Here is a 19,477-nt window from a genome sequence, read left to right as displayed (position 1 = left end):
GGATTAGCCTTGAAAACGTTACGCTAAGTTGAAAAAATTTAATAATGGAAGTTCACATATTGTACGAGATCATTTATATGAAATGTCCAGAATAGGCAGAGCCTCAGAGAGATTAGTGGTGGGGGTGGGGGTGAATGTTGGAGACAACAGGGTTTACAGTGCTTACGGGGTTTCTTTTGGGGATGAAACAAATGTTCTAAACTTGATTACTGTGATGGCTGCCCGACCATGTGAATACGCAAAATGTCGCTGAATTGTGCACTTTAAATGGATGAATTGTTTGGAGGGCCATCAGCACGGAGACGGGAGCGGACAAAATGCGAGGGGAAAGATGGGTCAAAATAGGAAATCAGGGCGAAATAAAGAACGAATGCACCGTGAATAGAAGAAAAAGAGTGAAGGCAAAATGATCATATGTATAAATGGGGAGTCTCGAGCTGGGGGTCCACAGTGTCACTTCCAGGCAGGGGTGCCACACCGCAGCTGTCACCTGCAGGGATGAAGGCAGGAGGTCATGCTGGCATCATTGCCTACAACGACCACGTTGACAGGCAGGAGCCTCAGGCTGCACGGCCAAGGACAGCCAACAGCTAATATGGTAAAGTTTCCCAGTAGAAGTGGCTCTTCTATGAGCAAGCGTGTGACAGCAGCCAGCTGAAGGCCAAGACTGTGTGGGAGAGCAGGATGCAGATTTTCTTCTGCCACTGGCTGTGTGATGCTGAGGAGGCCTTGGAGATACGGGCAAGGAAGCACATCGTGCTGGTCAGTGGTCTGGCCACATCTTGGAGTAAAAGGACAATGACGACGAGCGGCTGTGAGGCCATGCCTATGTCCAAGTGAGACGTGATTTGAGCGTGGGGTCCCTGGGGGATATCTGAGAGCCACTGCTGTGAGGAGGGGAGACTTTGGGAGACAACCTAGCAAGGTCTGTGGGTTAGTGTTTCCTGTGGGTGATAAGCTGATTCTCCCAGAAACCCGGGGATGGTTGGAGCGTAGCTGGGTGACACGGGAGATACTCTGAGTGCTGGGGATTGACGGGCTTGGTGATGAAAGTAAGAAGATATGGTTACACTGTTGACGAGTGTGGGTGACTCCGAAGAAACCCCAGGATACAGGGAAGAGCCCAGTGGTTTGGGTGATTGTCTGGCATGGTTTGGTGAGGGAAATGTTAAGCTGTGGAATGTTAATAATGATGGAGGTGCATCTGGTGAACTTCTAGGGGAGGATGGCACATAGACCGGCGATCCCAGTGAGGAGGTCCCCATCCTGGTTGTGTTGCTGGGAGAGGGGAATGAGAAGCGGTGTGAGGTTGGTCCCTAGTTTGTAGCGCCAGGGCTGGGGGGCCCTTCAAAGGAGCCAGACGCACTCTCCTCAGAGGGGATCCCAGAGGCTCCTTCTCTGACCTCCCAAAAATGAGGAGTAGTGGTGTGTGTGTGTGTGTGTGTGTGTGTGTGTGTGTTGAGCGGGGAGAGGGGTGCCCTCTAAACAAATGCGGAAATAAACAAATGAAACAGACACACAGAGACTTACCAAGTGTTGGGTCCTTTGTCCTCTGAATTCAATTCCACGTGGGTAGAACTCTGGAAGCAATAAATGCATGGGGCTCACGCCAACCGCTCTGAACGCCGCTCTCCCCAGAGAAGATCTGAGCAGAGAGAGGTCAGGGCGAGTTTTTATACCGGTGGGCGGGGCCTGGGCGGAGCCTGGGCGGGGCTTTACACCTGCTTCCCAAGCGTCTCTTCCAGCGGCCAGACTCTGCCCAGCAGAAACAGGATTTCATGTTTAAAGTTTGGAACGGTTTAAGGCAAGAACTTACAACTTTTGTGAGCCAAAAATAAATTAACCCCATTTAAACACTTAAAACTCTTCTAGCGCTCGGGCCTGGACCAGCGGCATTGTTGCAAAGCCTCAACCCCCAGCCAAGACCTACTGACCAAGACCCGACCCGGCGGTTGGGTTTCTGGGGACTCAGGAATCTGTGTTATAAGAAAGCCTCCCTCTGCCTCTGATGCATGGCAAAGTTGGAGAACCATCTGTGTAAATGAAAGGAGGTGTTTTGTTTTAAGTTGAGATGCATGTTGCATAAATAAAATTCTCTTCTTATGGCGGGGGGGGGGGGGAGTCGGGGCAAGCTGGGTGGGGACTGACTGCATATTGGTGGTTAGGTTAGGAATTTGAAGGCGTGGTTCCAGGTAATTAGATCGTTTCTCATTCACTGTTTAAAGTACACTGAATTGTTTGGTTAAATTACGTTTGTGTAAATTACTCGGGAATTACTGAGAATTGCAATGCTGAATTGAGACAGATAAGTGATTTCATGGAAATATTTCCATCAGAACATAAATCTTATTTTCCACCCTCATTTGTTTGTGGGTTCATTTAGGGTCAGCCCCTTCTTGTTCTTTGGGTTTGTGTCTCAATTCCAGAGAGTTCCAGAGACGGGAAGCGGGAGTAGGAGGGATGTCTGACACCCTCCAGCAGTCCAGCACCTTGTTGCGGAAATACCACCCGTTTTATTCTTTCTTTTTTAAAAAAAAAAATATTTAGTTTAGTTTTTATTTATTTTGAGAGAGAGAGAGAGCAAGTGGGGGAGGGGCAGAGAGAGAGGGGGAGACAGAATCCCAAGCAGGCTCCACCCTGTCAGCACAGAGCTGGATGTGGGGCTTGACTCACGAAGGGTGAGATCATGACCTGAGCCACAGTCAAGAATCAGATGCTCAAGCAACTGAGCCACCCAGGTGCCCCTCATCTGTTTTATTCTCTCATTACAATTCTTTCCCAAGCTTCCTGAAACGAATTAAAAGACTTTAATTTCTGCTTCTCTTTTTCTAAACAATCTAAGATTAATGTTGGTGACATCCCATGATCTGCCGTCCTTCCATTTTAAATGTGAGGAATTTTTCTCATTTCTTTTATCCCTAGAGCACAGTAGACATTTTTAATCTTTATTTATTGTGTCAAATCCAGTTTACGAACCATGAAGTTTTAAATTAAGATATTGGAAACATTCTTCTTGCTTAGTAAATGATTAACTTGACATTACATCGATAGGCATTTATAAACATGTCCGTGTCTAATATTCAACCACATCATTCCTTCCTTTACATGATACATACAATGAGTACAAAGTCAGTTAGAATCCCCGCCTGAGCATATGTTTCTCTTAATCCCCTTTGTGCTTCCTGGAAAGGGGGCAAAATGAGCTGGACAGACTTGGAACTTTGTTCAGCCCAGTTCCATCTCTATAATGTGGCAGAAATTGCTCAAAGCTAATTTCCAAACATGACCTTCTTTTATGTTTTCCAGTACTAATAACAATATTTTCATCTTTTCCTACTTTGAATATTTTTCTGTGATGTGGGGGTGCAGGGGGATTATTGAAGTGCTTGGGCATAATGGGATTAAAACCATAGATTATACTGTGTGTTTATGAAAGATAGTCCTGGGCCTGTGATTGGGGAAAGAGTTGGCCCTGCCCCTGACTGCAACCAGACCATTATTTCAGAACCCAGCAACCCTGACTCTACTCACTCAGACTTCTACTTTGAAGTGGTGTTGATCTCTGCCTAATCGTGCCAGGTGGTATGTGGGCTCCAAATTCTGAACTGCATATTTAGATGGTTCCTCCAGGGACCCCGATGCATCTTCCTGGGAGAACATTCTCTTCTGATTAGAACTACTAGACCACAGGGGCACCTGGGTGACTTAGTCAGTTGAGCGTCCAACTTCGGCTCAGGTCATGATCTTGTAGTGCTGAGTTCCAGCCCCACATTGGGCTCATGACTGTCAGCCTGTGACGGCAAAGCCCACTTTGGATCCTCTGTCCCCCTCTCTCTGCCCCTCCCCCACTTGCACTCCTCCTCCCCCCCAAAAAACCTACTAGGCCACAGAGAATAGGGTAAAACAGGGATGGAGATAAAACCTGGGAATTATAATTGAATGTGGTGGACATGAGGCCATTAGGGTCCTGTTCCAGAAGCAGAAGGAAATTGTTGGCCAAAAGGAAAACAACAGCCCCACGCAGGGAATTTTTTTGTTTCTCTGTTAAGCTGAGTGACATACATTTTTACCCTATAAACATATAGGATCCAGTGTCAGTTGTTGGTCAATGTCATTATACACTCTTTGTAAAACATCTTAAATGTCTGCATAATATTCCATTATAGATAAGCCAAAAGTTTCTATCCATTTTGCTATTGTTGGCATTTCCTTTTTTTCTTAACCAATTTTTCATTATTATATTGCAGTGATGCTCCAGGGGCAAGGGAAGTGATTGGAGCAAAGCATCTAAGAATTTGGGTGGCTCTTGATATATATTGTTAAATTACATTCTAGAAAGGCTATCTCAGTTTATGCTGTCTTAGCAGTATGAGCGGAAGTGTGGGTTTTACTTACCAAATCATGCTTTCTGTACCCCTATCTCTCAACTTGGATTGTACAAATTTAAAAAAAAAATTTTTTTTTAGTTGAGACCGCAAATGAGGTTAAACCTTATTTTCATACATCTTAATCACTGAACACCAATTCAGTTTTTCCGTTTTGCATGTGTATATGTGCGAGAGGAAGATGGATGGGGGACATTTTCACTGTAGAAAACGGTGTCAAGAAAAGACTTTTGGGTTCATCTCTGAAACAACATTTTACTGGAGAGTCATCTTTGGTGATCATACAAGACAGGTCCTGGACCCACCTGTTGAATCCTCAAAGGTGCTGATTTTTCTCACCAGTTCCTGGGCTGCTGGCTACGAGATGCCCTCACTTACTCTACCCAGTAGATTTTAAGGACAAAAATCATGAAGCAAGCAGACCTTAAGACGGGAAATGAAATTCTTTTTTTTTTAATTTTTAAAAAATGTTTATTTATTTTTTGAGAGACAGAGAGAGACGGACCATGAGCAGGGGAGGGGCAGAGAGAGAGAGGGAGTCACAGGATCTATATACTATATATAATTAGTATATATAATTTACATAAATTTATATATTTAATACAACTATATAAAATAATACCTGCAAAGTGTTTAAAATACCATACTATAAAATCTATATACTATACTACATAGTATATATACTATTTTTTTACTGTTTGCTGATCCAGTAAGTTACATGCATTGATTATTAAATGTTAAACCAAACTTGTTATTCCTTTATACATCCTTGTTGTTACTAACATGTTACCTTTTTTTTTTTTTTTTTTTTACAAATTTCTGGATTTGATTTACTACAAATAATTTTATTTACTACAAAGCATTTACTGCTGAGAATTCTTGTATCTTCGTTGCCCAGGGATTTTAGTATTTGGTTTTCTTGTAATGTCTTTGTTGGGTTTTGATAAAAGGTTTATACTGATAGCAGGTAAAAGGAGTTGGGATATGTCCTCTTCATGTCTATTTCCTGGAAAAGTATGTGTAGGATTGGTATTAATTCTCCCTTAAATGTTTGAGAGAATTAATCAGGGAAGTCATCTGGACCTGGAGGTTCTTTTGTAAGAACTTCAATTTGTTTCATAGATTAATAGAACTATTCATGTTACGTGTTTCTTCTTCAGTGAGCTTTAATAGTTTATATCTTCCAAGGAATTTATGCATTTCATCTAAGTTGTTGAATTTATTGGAAAATAGTCATTCATAATATTTTTTATCATCCTTCTAATGTATATGAGACCTGTTGTGTCATATCCTCTTTCATTTCTAAAATTGGGAATTTGTATCTTCTCTCTTTTTATTCTGGCTACAAGCTTACCAATTTTATTGATCTTAAGAACAGAGTTTTTTATTCCATTGGCTATCCCTGTTATTTTTGTATTTCACTGATTTCTGCTCACTGGGCATAATTTTTCTAGTTTCTTGAAGGGGAAGTTTTATTTGAGACCTTCTTTTCTATTTTTTTAAGTTTATTTATTTATTTTGAGAGAGAGAAAGAGAGAGGTAGGGGCAGACAAGAAGGAGAGAGAGAATGCTAGCAGCCTCCACACTGTCAGTGCAGAGCCCAGTGCAGGGCTTGAACTCAAGAACCGTGAGATCATGACCTGAGTTGTAACCAACGGAGCTACCCATATGCCCCAAGACCTTTCTTCTTTTCTAAGGCCAGAATTTAATGCTATAAACCTTTCTGTAATTACTGCATTAACTACATCCCACAAATATTGGTATGTTGCATTTTCAGTTTTGTTCAGTCTAAAACATTTTCTACTTTTTCTTGTGACTTCTTCTTTGATGCATGGGTTATTTGCAGGCGTGTTATTTGATTTCCAAATATTTGGGCCCGTTCTCAAAAACTCAAAAGACACTTCTGCATATCTCTGAAGGCACAAATTCTAGCCTCTTTGGTCTCTCTGCACTTTTTATCGCAACTGAGAGAGACTGTTGGGCTCTCTTGGGGCATGAACTGCCTGCTCTGTGGTCTAGAAACTGCCTCCAGACTGTCAACGAGGGAAGTCACGGGGCTTGCCTCACTTATCATTCCTCTTAAGGATCAAAGGCCTGCTCCGTTTATTATCTAGTGTCTGAAAATTGTTATTCCCTTTGGTCTGGTTTTATGGTTTTTAAAAGGGTAAATCTAGGCCCTGTTTTTCCATCAGGCACCGATTCTGAAAAGATGGGAATAAAAATTGCTACCTGTGTTTTACCACCCCAACCGAGCCTGTTTTGGAATTTGCTCAAATTACAGTGCCACCACTTCTCTAGACAGGACTACCCTCCAAACTGGAAACGCTTGGCTACTAAGGCAGAGCCCTGTTGATGGGCTTTGCCCTCCTCGGCTCTGTCAAGTACAAGGTCCAATGTGTGAATATTACCTGCCCTGCTGACTCCAGCACTCACTGAAGGCAAATTGTCAATGATCCCAATCACTGTAAACTCTGGAATTGGTATTGTTTGCTCAGTGATGGTGCGCGTGTGGGTTTGAAAATGGAAGAGTTTTATACACTCCATGTAAATGGAGGAGTGCACTAACCACTCCTCTCCTTTTCATGAATTCTTTCAGTAAGAAGAGATCCAGAGCTCATGGAGAAAGTTCCTGAAAATCTTTGCCTAGACAGTAATCTCAAAAGACCTTTTCCCATGACAAATCCAATTTCACTTTCTTTTATTTGGGAAACAATAGGGTGTATTTCTCCATGAATAGATTAGGAAGAAACACACATAAAAAGAAGCAAATAGGTTAACTCAAATAGAAGAGGCAGGCAGGGGAGGACACGGGGCCATTTTCTGGTACATTCTGATTAAGAACAACGGCTGTACTTATCAGTGGCTTCTGTTGCTTTGAGAAGTAAGGTGATTAGAGCAGTCATATTTCTATCTTGTGCTGTCTCAAATCACCTACCTTCCATAATCAGGGCTGAAAATATCAGGTGCTCATTTTCTTCATCCCCTTTGTGGCAAGCGGTGGCTACATTACCTATTTAGGTCGAATGTTCTGGGGTGATCCTGGGGAAAGATCTCTCTTCCTGACAAAAACAAAGCCTCTCCCATCCTTCCTGCTTAGGATGTTCGTTGTACGAAGGATGTTCGTGTGATGTCGGAGGCAGCAATCTTGTGCCCATGAAGAACAGGTGAGGAGAACAGTAGAAAAGTAAATCTGTTTGCTCATTGTCATCCTAAGAAAATCCTGGAAACACCTACCTTCACAATACTTGTAAGAAAAACGCCTACAAAATCGAGAAACTCTATTAATGGTAGCTGATTATGGCCCACTTGGCGAACAAGTATCAGATGGGACTTTCCTTGAGGATCCTCCATAGCACCCATTCCTTGAATTTTTCCATAAAATCAAAATAGGATAGTCTTTGAGGCAGAGAACGTATTCGCAATTGGCCTCTCCTCAGGCTAAAGTTAAGGGGAAGAACGGTCTCCCACCTCCTTTGACAACCTTTTAAGAATAAATTGGTAAGACCCGGTAATTATTATCACACTCGTGTGAAGACCCCCTCTCATAAGTCATCACTAACTTGGGAATGTATTTGTTCTTGGTTGATTAATTTCCAATTCTCACAGCTCTCACCATATTCCAGACTTTGATTTAGTTCAGAACAATACGGTTTAACCAGTTTAACACAAATTAACCTAATAATTGATAAATATCTTAGTTTACCCCAGTCCGGTAGGCCTAAAAATAAGTATTTGTGGCTTGAATAAGTCCCAGTCTTAATTCAATATACTTAACTACATCAAGGTCCCTTCATTATTGAATTGCTTTCATTAGTAAGAGATTCAGCATCATGGTTTACAGTGGCTGTTGGAGACATTGCAAATAGCATTATTGATTTACTTAAACACATACAATTCTTTAAACAATGCCCAGTCTTTCCCCCTCTCTGGTAATGATAACTGGGATCTTTTAGGGTAAATTCAATGTCTTTTTGAATGCTGTGATGACCTGGATTCAAGGTGGGGCGGCAAACTTAGCTAGTAAAATTACATCCACTGAGGGCCGGTTGGCTGTACTGGGAAGGGATGTTAACCACATATACTCCAACCCAGGACGGGGTATAGGAAGCCAATTATAGTCTAATTTGTTCCAACTGTGTGGTACATGGGGAACTGTTTTCCACAGGAGGAAGTAAACCCATATTTCAGTCAGGTTCTTGCACATCTGGCTGGGTGATATGAGGTCCTCCAATGCTGAACAATGGCAGCCAACTGTTAGAAGCAGGGTGATTAAGGAAACCATTCTGGAAAAAGAAGTATCAACTGGAATCCTATTTGGATATTTGGTTCCTAAGTCCATGTTTCATGTTGCTTTAGAGTTGGCATTTGTATTTCTCCCCTTTATAGCTTGCCTCCAGGATAATCTACACATAGTCTTCCCCACTCCCTATCACCATGTGATGAGATGGGCCATATTAGCAAAAACCTTTTTTCTTGTTTTCTTCCTAAGTTTTAACGAAGAACAAATAAGGGCTCTCACTGAAGGTGAATTGCCAATAATCTCAATCACTTAAAAAAAATTTTTTTTTTTTCCCTTCAGGGCGCCTGGGTGGCTCAGTTGGTTAAGCATCTGACTCTTGATTTTGGCTCAGGTCATGATCTCATGGTTGAGATCAAGACCCACATCAGACCCTGGGCTGACAGCGTGGAGCCTGCTTTGGATTCTTTGTCTCCCTCTCTCTCTGCCCCTTCTCCACTTGTGCTCTCTCTCTCTCAAAATAAATAAACAATAAAAAAATTCTTGTCCTGGGTCGCCTAGGTGGCTCCGTCGGTTGAGCGTCCAACTCTTGATTTCAGCTCAGGTCATGATCTCACAGCTTGTGAGTTCGAGGCCCACATCAAGGTCCGCACTGACAGTGCGGAGCCTGCTTGAGATTCTCAGTCTCCCTCTCTTTCTGCCCCTCCCCCGTTCGTTCTCTATCACTTTCAAAATAAATAAGCATTAAAAAAAAATCTTGTCCCTTCAGTGATAAGTAAGGCCAAATACACTGAGGTTGAGTCAGTTTATTAATGGTATCTTTCTATAATCTCACACAGTCCTTAGGCTTATCCACCAGAGAGGCAAGTTATAAAAAGGCCAACATCTGAGTGTCAGTGATAGGCCTGAGCTGGAATGTTAGATGCCCCTTTCAGTGTGAGATGAAACCGTTTCCAGGTCATCAGCGAGTGAAGGTTCTGTTTCCTGTATGGACCTACATTAAGCCAATTTTGTCATTTGTCAAAAATGTTGATGCTGAACAACATATGCCTGCAGACAATTTAGACTGTATCAACATAAGGCAGCTTTTGTGAAGACTGTTATAAGTCAACTTTGAGCCTGTCATGGACTGAATGCTTATGCCCACCCCCACCCCTCCCCCCCACTCAAATTCATGTTGAAATCCTAATCTCCAATGTGATGGTTTTAGGAGATGGGGACCTTTGGGAGGTGATTAGTTCATGAGGGTGAATTCTCCATGAATGGGATTAGCGCCCTTATAAAAGAGGCTCGAGAGACATCTTTTGTCCTTCTGCCATGTGAGGACACAGCAAGAAAATGGCCGCCTATGAACCAGGAAGTGAGTCCTCACCAGACACCGAATCTGCTGGTAGGTTACTCTTGCTCATTGTGTAAGCCATCCAGTCTGCAGTGTTGTTGTTATAGCAGCCTGAACATACAAAGATGGTGCCTTTCTTAGGCACTTTCGATACTGCATCTCACAATGGATCCAGGGATCCATATAGATCTACCTTGGTCCAGCTCTTCACGGCTAATGGTTTCTTAGTGCTCACGATGTTCCTGCCTGGCTGGTAGGAATTCCACTTGGGTTCGTGGCCCCCTATGGGCTCTGTAACACCACCAAAGCGTCTCTGAACGTTTTTTTTTTTTAACCTAAATATGCCAAAAAATTTTTTTAACCAAAATATATTATAAGTTCGTTTCTATTTTCCTGCCTCAAGATAAGTTACTCACCTAAGAGTCCTGGTTCTACATCACTGCTGCATAACTGATGGTTCCCCAGGGTAATGCTGCAACCCAAGAGAACTAATGCTACTGATTCCAGTTTAACTCGTTTTAACCTAGTCTCCATCACCTAAACATTTTTATTTTAATTTAGCGTCTTCTGACTAATTTGAATGTCTCATGAACACAAGCCCACATTCTTAGTTTCATTTAAAGCCAGAAACTTTAGTTTTCCTTTTTTAAAAAAATACACCTGGAGTCGATCCAGGAAAAACAGAAAACAATATCCCCTAAACAGTAGTCCTCCCAACTTCCCATGTGGACAGAGAAGCCATAACCGGGACACTCGTGCACAGGTAGAAGCTGCACCAAATGGGGAAGCTGTGGTGACTGGGTGTCCAATTTCTTGGGAACACATCTTAGAATTGGCTGTACTATACACAGGTCTAGATGATACGGGCTATCAGCAACATCTGACATCTATCCACCCGATTATGAAAAGAGATTTCAACTCCTTCTATTGCAGTGCAACATGAATACGAAAGCAGAGTGTGCACCTAGTATTGATGGTGGAATCCCTATGCAATTAGCAGAGAATAGTAGTATCAGAGAGTACAGATAAACAGCTTTGGTATTTCATCAGAACGATATCCTTTGGTTTTTCTATAGGTTTCTTTTTTTTTTTTTAAAGCAATTTTTTTTTCAACATTTTTTAATTTATTTTTGGGACAGAGAGAGACAGAGCATGAACGGGGGAGGGGCAGAGAGAGAGGGAGACACAGAATCGGAAACAGGCTCCAGGCTCCGAGCCATCAGCCCAGAGCCTGACGCGGGGCTCGAACTCACGGACCGCGAGATCGTGACCTGGCTGAAGCCGGACGCTTAACCGACTGCGCCACCCAGGCGCCCCTATAGGTTTCTTTTTTAACCGAATCCTCATCACCAAAATTTCAGCATATTCCACTTATGATCACATTGACATATTATTATTTTACATTGTATGGTGACAGGTGGCGACTACGCTTATACTTACGATGAGTACTGGGTGATGTATATAATTGTCTAATCAGTATGCTGTACACGTGAAATACCGTAACACTGTATGTTAATTGCTATGCTTCAATTTTAAAAATTATCAATTTACACTACTGGCATGTCCCTAAGGTTTTTAAAAAGTACAGAAAAATCAAGTACTTATACCCATAGAAAGTTCCAGCCTGACACGAAATGTTCCATAGGAATAGTGTGGTCTCTGTCTGTTATGGTGGAGAAAGACAAGAATAAGAGCTTATGGTCAGAAGATTCACCAACCTTGTCCAATCTGCAGCGAACCAAAGGCATAGATATCAACAATCCAGACCTGAGCAAACACTCGTAGAACACCAAGCAAGAAAAAGGAACAACATCCAAGCAAATATCCAAGTTTCAAGAAGCTGACACAACATCTAAATTCGAGGTATTCTCCCTGAAGAAGAGAGGAAGTGAACGTGAAGGCTGTCATGATCTCAGAATGAACATTCAGTAGAAAATAAAAAAAGATGTTAGTTAAAGAGACCAGACAGGTGACATTAGTACAGAAAGGTTTATCAATTGCTAACCTATTTCCACGTGATCTATTTCAATAGATCACAAATAATTACCACATTGGCCAAAAGACAGAAAATCCAACTTTACTGTTCCAACACGAAGATCCATTTTGGCAAATGCCCAAAATGATATTTTAAAATGTAACAATACTATTTACTGCAAAGTCTATACAATTCACTGATTTACTTACACCTCAAATTAATCCAAAGGATTGAATTATCCTACATAGGAAAAACTGCTTATGACACCAACTCGTTTCTCCTTTCACAAAAACAGTTTTAGAGAGCTTTTGAATATCTACTGGCAGCAACCAAAGTTACTTAATATTAGCTTGGTTTCATAAACTCTCGCCTTTTTTCATGACCAGCATCTGAACCCTCTTTTTTTATGTGACAAAGTTTTCACTGGAAAATGATCATCACCCAGAGATCCCAGACTTGGAATTGGATGTAATGACGTGAAGCTCTAGGTTATCCCTATATGGGGAAGAGAGTGAGCATGTTTTTGATTTTAAGAGAGATAGTTGTATTATGTTACATAAGAGGCTATATATACATATTCAAGTCAAAGTACAGAAAGTGAAGAAAATGTTGCCTTATGGGCTACGTAGAAGAGAGGTCTATACAGGAAACTTTTCCAGCTGCTGCTTAGCAAATGAATAAAATTCTATGAATGACAAATTGGCTACTTAGTTCTTATAAGTGGAATGTCGAGCCCACCCACCATTACAGACTCTCCAGGAAACATGAGACCTAGTGACCTTGACCTCTCAACCTACCACATAGCTCAGATGCAGGCACAGCTTGGGATCCACCAGACCGAGGCACTTGCCTCAGATTTGGAATTAGAACAAATCAATGTAGTTATATTAAGAAAAATTAATATCTCTTAAGGAACTTCAGGAACAGCAAGGAAATCTCATAGACCCTACAGCATCATTCTGCCAATCATTTCCGTGTATAAAGCCCTGAACACGGGGCGCCTGGGTGGCTCAGTAGGTTAAGCATCCGACTTCGGCTCAGGTCATGATCTCACAGTCCGTGAGTTCGAGCCCCGCGTCGGGCTCTCTGCTGACAGCTCAGAGCCTGGAGCCTGTTTCCGATTCTGTGTCTCCCTCTCTCTCTGACCCTCCCCTGTTCATGCTCTGTCTCTCTGTCTCAAAAATAAACATTAAAAAAAAAAAAAAAAAAAGCCCTGAACGCAATCTTACTGCTTCTTGCCAATTCTTGGACACACCTCATATCCTTTTCTCAATCAATTAGCTAGAGTTAGCTCATGTGCTTCCCAACTAAGAACCCAGGCTGCTATAATTTGTAAAGAGTAATGCGCTAATTCCTGATATGATCCACTGAGTCTCCAACAGTGAAACAGTCCATGTGCAACCTCCATCAACAAACTGGAAAAATACTAATTTTTCAAGAGAAAGCTCTGAAGGCATAGGTAAGGTTAACTGGTCAAGTAGGTTAAGTAAGACATACAGAATAGACAATATTGATGGAGTGCGAAATCCAGACGAAATTTAAAAATACAAAAGTGTATCTGAAAACAGTACTTAAAAATCTGGATTTCCCCTCTCCTGGCTGAAATCTCTCAAAAAACCATCAATAAAACACATTTATCTTTTCGAGCCTAGGAGTAAGCTGAAACATCAAACTACAAAATAAGATGGGAAACGTGCAAAAGCAGCAAAGACGGAGGAGGAGGAGTGTGGGAGGACACATGATTATAGTTAACACTGCTATAGGGTATATTTGAAAGTTGTTAGAGAAGTCAATCTTAAGAGTTCTCATCAGCAGGAACAAAACAAAACAAAACATGGTTTTGTATCTATATGAGATGATGAACGTTAACTGTGATAATCATTTCACAATATATGGAAATCAAGTTATGCTGTACCCCTTAAACTTACACAGTGCTATATGTCAATTATATCTCAATAACGCTGGGGAAAAGTGAAAAACTGGTTCTAGGAGAGTATTTCCTAACATCTAGGTAGTTAAAAAACATTTTGGTCACTTTTCATTTATTTCTAATTTTACTGGAGTATGGTGAAAGATACGTGGCGTGTAAAGTCTCTATAAATTCTTCTCCGGCAAAGTACAGCTTCATCTTTGTGAATTTTATGCCCAACTCTATGCATACATCATTATACATGTGACATATGCATATATATACGACACACATCATTATATATATAAATGCCACACATATGCCATTAAAATCAAGCTACTGGGGGCGCCTGGGTGGCGCAGTCGGTTAAGCGTCCGACTTCAGCCAGGTCACGATCTCGCGGTCCGTGAGTTCGAGCCCCGCGTCAGGCTCTGGGCTGATGGCTCGGAGCCTGGAGCCTGTTTCCGATTCTGTGTCTCCCTCTCTCTCTGCCCCTCCCCCGTTCATGCTCTGTCTCTCTCTGTCCCAAAAATAAATTAAAAAAAAAAAAAAGAAATGTTGAAAAAAAAATAAATAAAATTAAAAAAATAAAATAAAATCAAGCTACTGAATCCCTTTTAACCAGAATTTTTAGGTTCAGAAGTTTAATTACATATTTTTGGCCTGTTGTCACATGCAGTTAACTTATTTTTGGTTGACTACCTTTAAATTAAAAGAATACCTTTCCTACAAAGGAAAGTATTGAGTAAATTATATAAATTAATGTTTTTATTTATTAATTGACTATCTTACTTCAGTGTACTTGGCAAATGTAAGTCACCACCCAGGAACTGATATAACCTTATGACTTGGTGCACAAAGACGACTCACATATTCAAACTGGCCCAAAATACACACACACACACACACACACACACACACACACACACACACACTCTCTCTCTCTCTCTCTCTCTCCCCAAAATTTTTGCAGTTTTAAAAATTTCACTTTCAATGAATTATTTTCAATGTTTACTGAAGAGATTAATTTCCAGTAAATCACCTTCCAAACTTGAAATATTCAGAGCCCTCCTTCTGAGACGCACTGGCTTTACTCATTTGTACAATCATGGCTTCTTGCCTTCAAAGGAAGATTCACCATGCCCAATGAAAACCATCCTTGGGGCGCCTGGCTGGCTCAATCGGTAGAGCATACAACTCTTGATGTCAGGGTCATGAGTTTGAGCCCCACGTTGGGTGTAAAAATTACTTTAAATGTATGTATATTTTTTAAAAAGAAAGAAAATTATCCTAGCACAGGCATTAGTTTCATCTATAATTTGGGAGGAAGCCTATTCAGGTCCTGTTGCTAAATTAGGGAATTTCACAATTTTATATTGTCCCCAAAAGGCAATGGGCGGAAAACACCTGCTATTCCTCTGTGCATTCATTGACTGAAGATCTTTCAGTGTGTGCGTGAAGCCAGTTTTCTAGCCATCAACAACCATTCCCCAGAACTTGTCATTGCTATGTGTGCTGTACTCTGGCTTAATCTTCACAGAGATGGCTCCACTTAGCATCATCGCATGGGGACAGAATTTTATTAAGGGCAACCACTACCAGATGTCACTTATGGTTTCTCCTTTTTCCTCCAGGGCATTCACATCTATGCTCTGGTCTCCCATTTCAACTCTCAGCTTCCTTTTTTTTTTTTTTTTTTTTACTGTTTATTTATTGAGAGAGACAGAACAAGCAGGGGAAGGGCAGAGAGGGAAACAGCATCTCAAGCAGGCACAACGCTCAGCACAGAGCCTGAAGTGGGGCTTGATCTCACAAATAGGAGATCATGACCCGGCCAAAGTCAAGAGATGCTTAACTGAGCACTCAGGTGCCCCTCTCTGCTTACTTTTTATTAACTCTCTAGGATCAGAGGTGTCAGGTCCATGATAATCCATAGGATTAGAATTCAAGATTTAGGGGCAAAGGCCAGAAAGACATGTGAACCACATCTTACAATCCAACCAATAGCTACAAATCTTGCCTAAAATCACTCTTGCAAACATAATTTAGGTGATGAGCACTTAGCCGTGATAGTGCCCTCCCACTCATAAGATTTTCATATTAGGGAATACATCCCAGAGGAAAGAAGACAAGACTGCATGGCACGGGGAGAGGGGAGAGGTAGGACCCTTAAAATAGAGCTCCTTTATACTGCTTTGGAAATATTTTTTAAAATGCCCTTTGCACAGCCTGTGTATTCTCCATCGCTCATACAGGACCCCTTCTGGCCTAAATTTCCAGTATCCCATTGCCAGGGAAACATTTAATTTTCAATGAGGAAAATCTCTGGGAATCTAAGTTCTAAGGAGTGACCTGCTCAAGCTAATCCAAATGGAAATCTCAGAACCCTGTGGGATCTCTATTTAGCCACCTAGTCTTTCCTAAATGGTCAAAGATGGAAATCTTTGGTTTACTTTTTGTTTTCAATTTTTACTCCTCATATTATTTAGTATAGTAAAATAGCACACATTCCAAAAAAGAAGAAAACCAGGCATAAACCTAAAAATCAGATACACCCAGAATCCCTTTCAATTCTGATCCATACACAAATATCACAATGGTTCTAGAAATTAATGTTCGATTCTCTTGGCCTGCATTTTTTTCACTTCATATCATAGCCATACCCTATTTTTAAAGAAATCTTCACATATAATAGAAAGCACTGCATAAAATAGATTACAAAGTAGCTACCGGGGAAATCGTGTCATAAAATGATACTGAAATATCGTTTTCCAGCCTAGCTTCTAATACTATAGCATTTTTCCAATCTACTCAACAACAAGCCCACCAGTGTGTGCATTCTCATTTACTCTTTATTGCTAAAGAGCTCTACTTCACTCACAATCACTCCATAGCAAGTGGTAATTTTCTCAGATTCAAGTTGGAGTGCTTTCTGCAAGGAAAAGTGCCAATATTTGTTACTTATGTGACAATGTGTCATAAATGCCAAGTTTGAGTTTTTAATATGGAATTGCTAAGTAAAATATATGACTCATTGTTCTTTCTTCTCTAGAATGAATTTCCAGATACATGACAGAAGGCTGACTGCAAGCTAAGAAGGAAGGAAGGAAGGAAGGAAGGAAGGAAGGAAGGAAGGAAGGAAGGAAGGAAGGAAAGAAAGAAAGAAAGAAAGAAAGAAAGAAAGAAAGAAAGAAAGAAAGAAAGAAAGAAAGAAAGAAAAAGAAAGAAAGAAATTGAAGAGAAAGAGGAAAAAGAAAGAGAGGAAGAGAAAGAGGGAGGGAGGAAGAAATGCAAGAAAAAGGAAAAGGAAAGGAAAAAGAAATATACTCAGGCTAAAAGATTTCCAAACTCGTTACATTCATTCATAGGGTTTCTCCTCAGTATGAGTTGCCTGATGCCTAATAAGTTTAGAACTATTAATGAAAGCTTTCCCACACTGATTACACGTAAAGGGCTTTTCTCCAGTATGAGTTCTTTGATGTACAATGAGTCGAGCACTCAAGCTGAATGTTTTTCCACACTGATTACATTCGTAGGGTTTCTCCCCAGTATGAGTTCTTTGATGTTGAGTAAGGCATGAACTCTGCCTGAAGGACTTCCCACACTGATTGCATTCATAGGGCTTTTCTCCAGTATGAGTTCTCTGATGTACAACAAGAACGTAACTCTGACTAAAAGACTTCCCACACTGATTACATTCGTAGGGTTTTTCTCCAGTATGAGTTCTCTGATGCATGACAAGGTGAGAGCTGCGGTTGAAAGACTTTCCACACTCATTACATTCATAGGGTTTCTCCCCAGTGTGAGTTCTTTGATGTGCAACAAGCTGAGAGCTCCAGCTGAAGGATTTCCCACACTGATTACATTCAAAGGGTTTTTCCCCTGTGTGAGTTCTCTGATGGGCAACAAGTTTGTAACTCTGACTAAAGGACTTTCCACATTGATTGCATTCATAGGGTTTCTCGCCCGTATGAATTCTCTGATGTGCAATAAGTTTATAGCTCTGGATGAACGACTTCCCACACTGACTGCATTCATAGGGCTTCTCTCCAGTGTGAGTTCTTTGATGTGCAATAAGTTTGTAGCTCTGCCTGAAGGACTTTCCACATTGATTGCATTCATAAGGCTTCTCTCCAGTATGAGTTCTCTGATGCACGACAAGAACATAGCTCTGGCTAAAAGACTTCCCACACTGATTACATCTGTAAGGTTTCTCTCCAGTATGAGTTCTCTGGTGGGAAACAAGGTGAGAGCTCCGGCTAAAGGATTTCCCACACTCGTTACATTCATAAGGTTTCTCCCCTGTATGAGTTCTCTGATGTGCAACAAGATGAGAGCTCCAGCTGAAGGATTTCCCACACTGATTACATTCAAAGGGTTTCTCTTCAGAATTTCTCATGTTTTGAGCAATGGATGAACTCTGGGAGGTTTTACTACAGTTATATTGACTCTCTTCAACAGGGATTCTCTGTTGTTCATTATGGGATATACCGTGGTTCAAAACTTGCCCACATTCCTCAAAGTCAAAGGATCTTCCTCTGGCATGTATTTTCTCATGTATATTTAAGGGTACATCATTGCTAAAAGATTGAATACTGTCACTAAATCCACAGGATTTAGCCTCTGTTTGAGTTCTTGCAAACTGAATAAGGTGAATGTTCTGGTGGGGGTTTCCACATTCATTACTGTCACAGAGTTTCTCACTGTCATGAATCATCTGATGACTGTTAACAATAGGATTATAATGCAATTTTTTTACATGTGAGGCATTTTTATGAAAATGGTTTCTTATGGATATCATCTGGGGTGAAAGAAGACTGGGATTCAGACCACTCTTCTCCTCAAGTTCATCATTTTTACAGACTCTCTCATAAGTAATAGCTTTCCTGTGAGTAAAGGCCATTTCCTTCAAGAGTCTCTCTTGTTTTTCCTGTTGCTTCTCCAACTGGTCCTTACAATCCCGAACTTCTTCACATGAAGCTAACCAAGGATCATCTCTTGTCAACCTTTCTAACTTCACTCCGTGGAATGGTTCGTCATCAAAAATGTTCTGCTTTGATGTTGATTCTCTTCTTCCAAGTGCAGTTGCCAAGTCTAGAAGAGAGCAAAATAAAACATCCTAGCCAAACAATGTTAGAGTTGGAATATTGGGAAAAAGCTGACAAGAAAGTATGCAAACTATAGGTAGATTTGTTTTCAGCTATGGACCTATAACCTGGATTAAGACAAGAGACAAGAGAAGGGTGGGAAGAAGCAGCAAGCAAAGAACCACCACAGCCCATTGAGAACTACCAGTAACCCAATAAAACTACTGGGGCGCCTGGGTGGCCCAGTTGGTTAAGCGTCTGACTTTGGCTCAGGTCATAATCACACAGTTCATGAGTTTGAGCCCTGCTCCGGGCTCTGTGCAGACAGTTTGGAGTCTGGAGCCTGCTTCAGATTCTATGCCTCCTCTCTCCACCCTTCTGCCTGTGCTATGTCTCAAACATAAATAAACATTAAAAAAACACCCCAAAAACTATTTAATCCCAGTGTTGCTGAATAAAAAATATTTTAAATGCCAAATATCTCCATATTCCAAAGTAAGATCACCCATATAGAACCTACAAAATAACAAACAATTGTGCAAACG

General features: G+C 41.1%; 1 protein-coding gene across 7 annotated transcripts in view; it reads right to left on the bottom strand.

Annotated features, from left to right (window-relative positions):
- Positions 1 to 19,477, bottom strand: part of ZNF180 (zinc finger protein 180) — a 46,028-nt gene that overhangs the window by 10,263 nt on the left and 16,288 nt on the right. For 5 of the 7 annotated variants that reach the window (XM_058708129.1, XM_058708132.1, XM_058708130.1 and 2 more), the window contains one exon: positions 16,680 to 18,939. The exons of 1 other annotated variant lie outside the window; for it this stretch is intronic. In XM_058708129.1, the coding sequence (XP_058564112.1) occupies positions 17,204 to 18,939 (1,736 nt within the window). In that variant the 3' untranslated portion in view covers positions 16,680 to 17,203. Of the gene's footprint in view, positions 1 to 16,679; positions 18,940 to 19,477 lie in introns of those variants that run through there. One more of the 7 variants, XM_058708134.1, reaches the window with a different exon arrangement.

Source organism: Neofelis nebulosa, chromosome 17 (assembly GCF_028018385.1).
Source record: "Neofelis nebulosa isolate mNeoNeb1 chromosome 17, mNeoNeb1.pri, whole genome shotgun sequence".
Taxonomy (NCBI): domain Eukaryota; kingdom Metazoa; phylum Chordata; class Mammalia; order Carnivora; family Felidae; genus Neofelis; species Neofelis nebulosa.
This window is presented reverse-complemented; position numbering and strand designations above follow the sequence as displayed.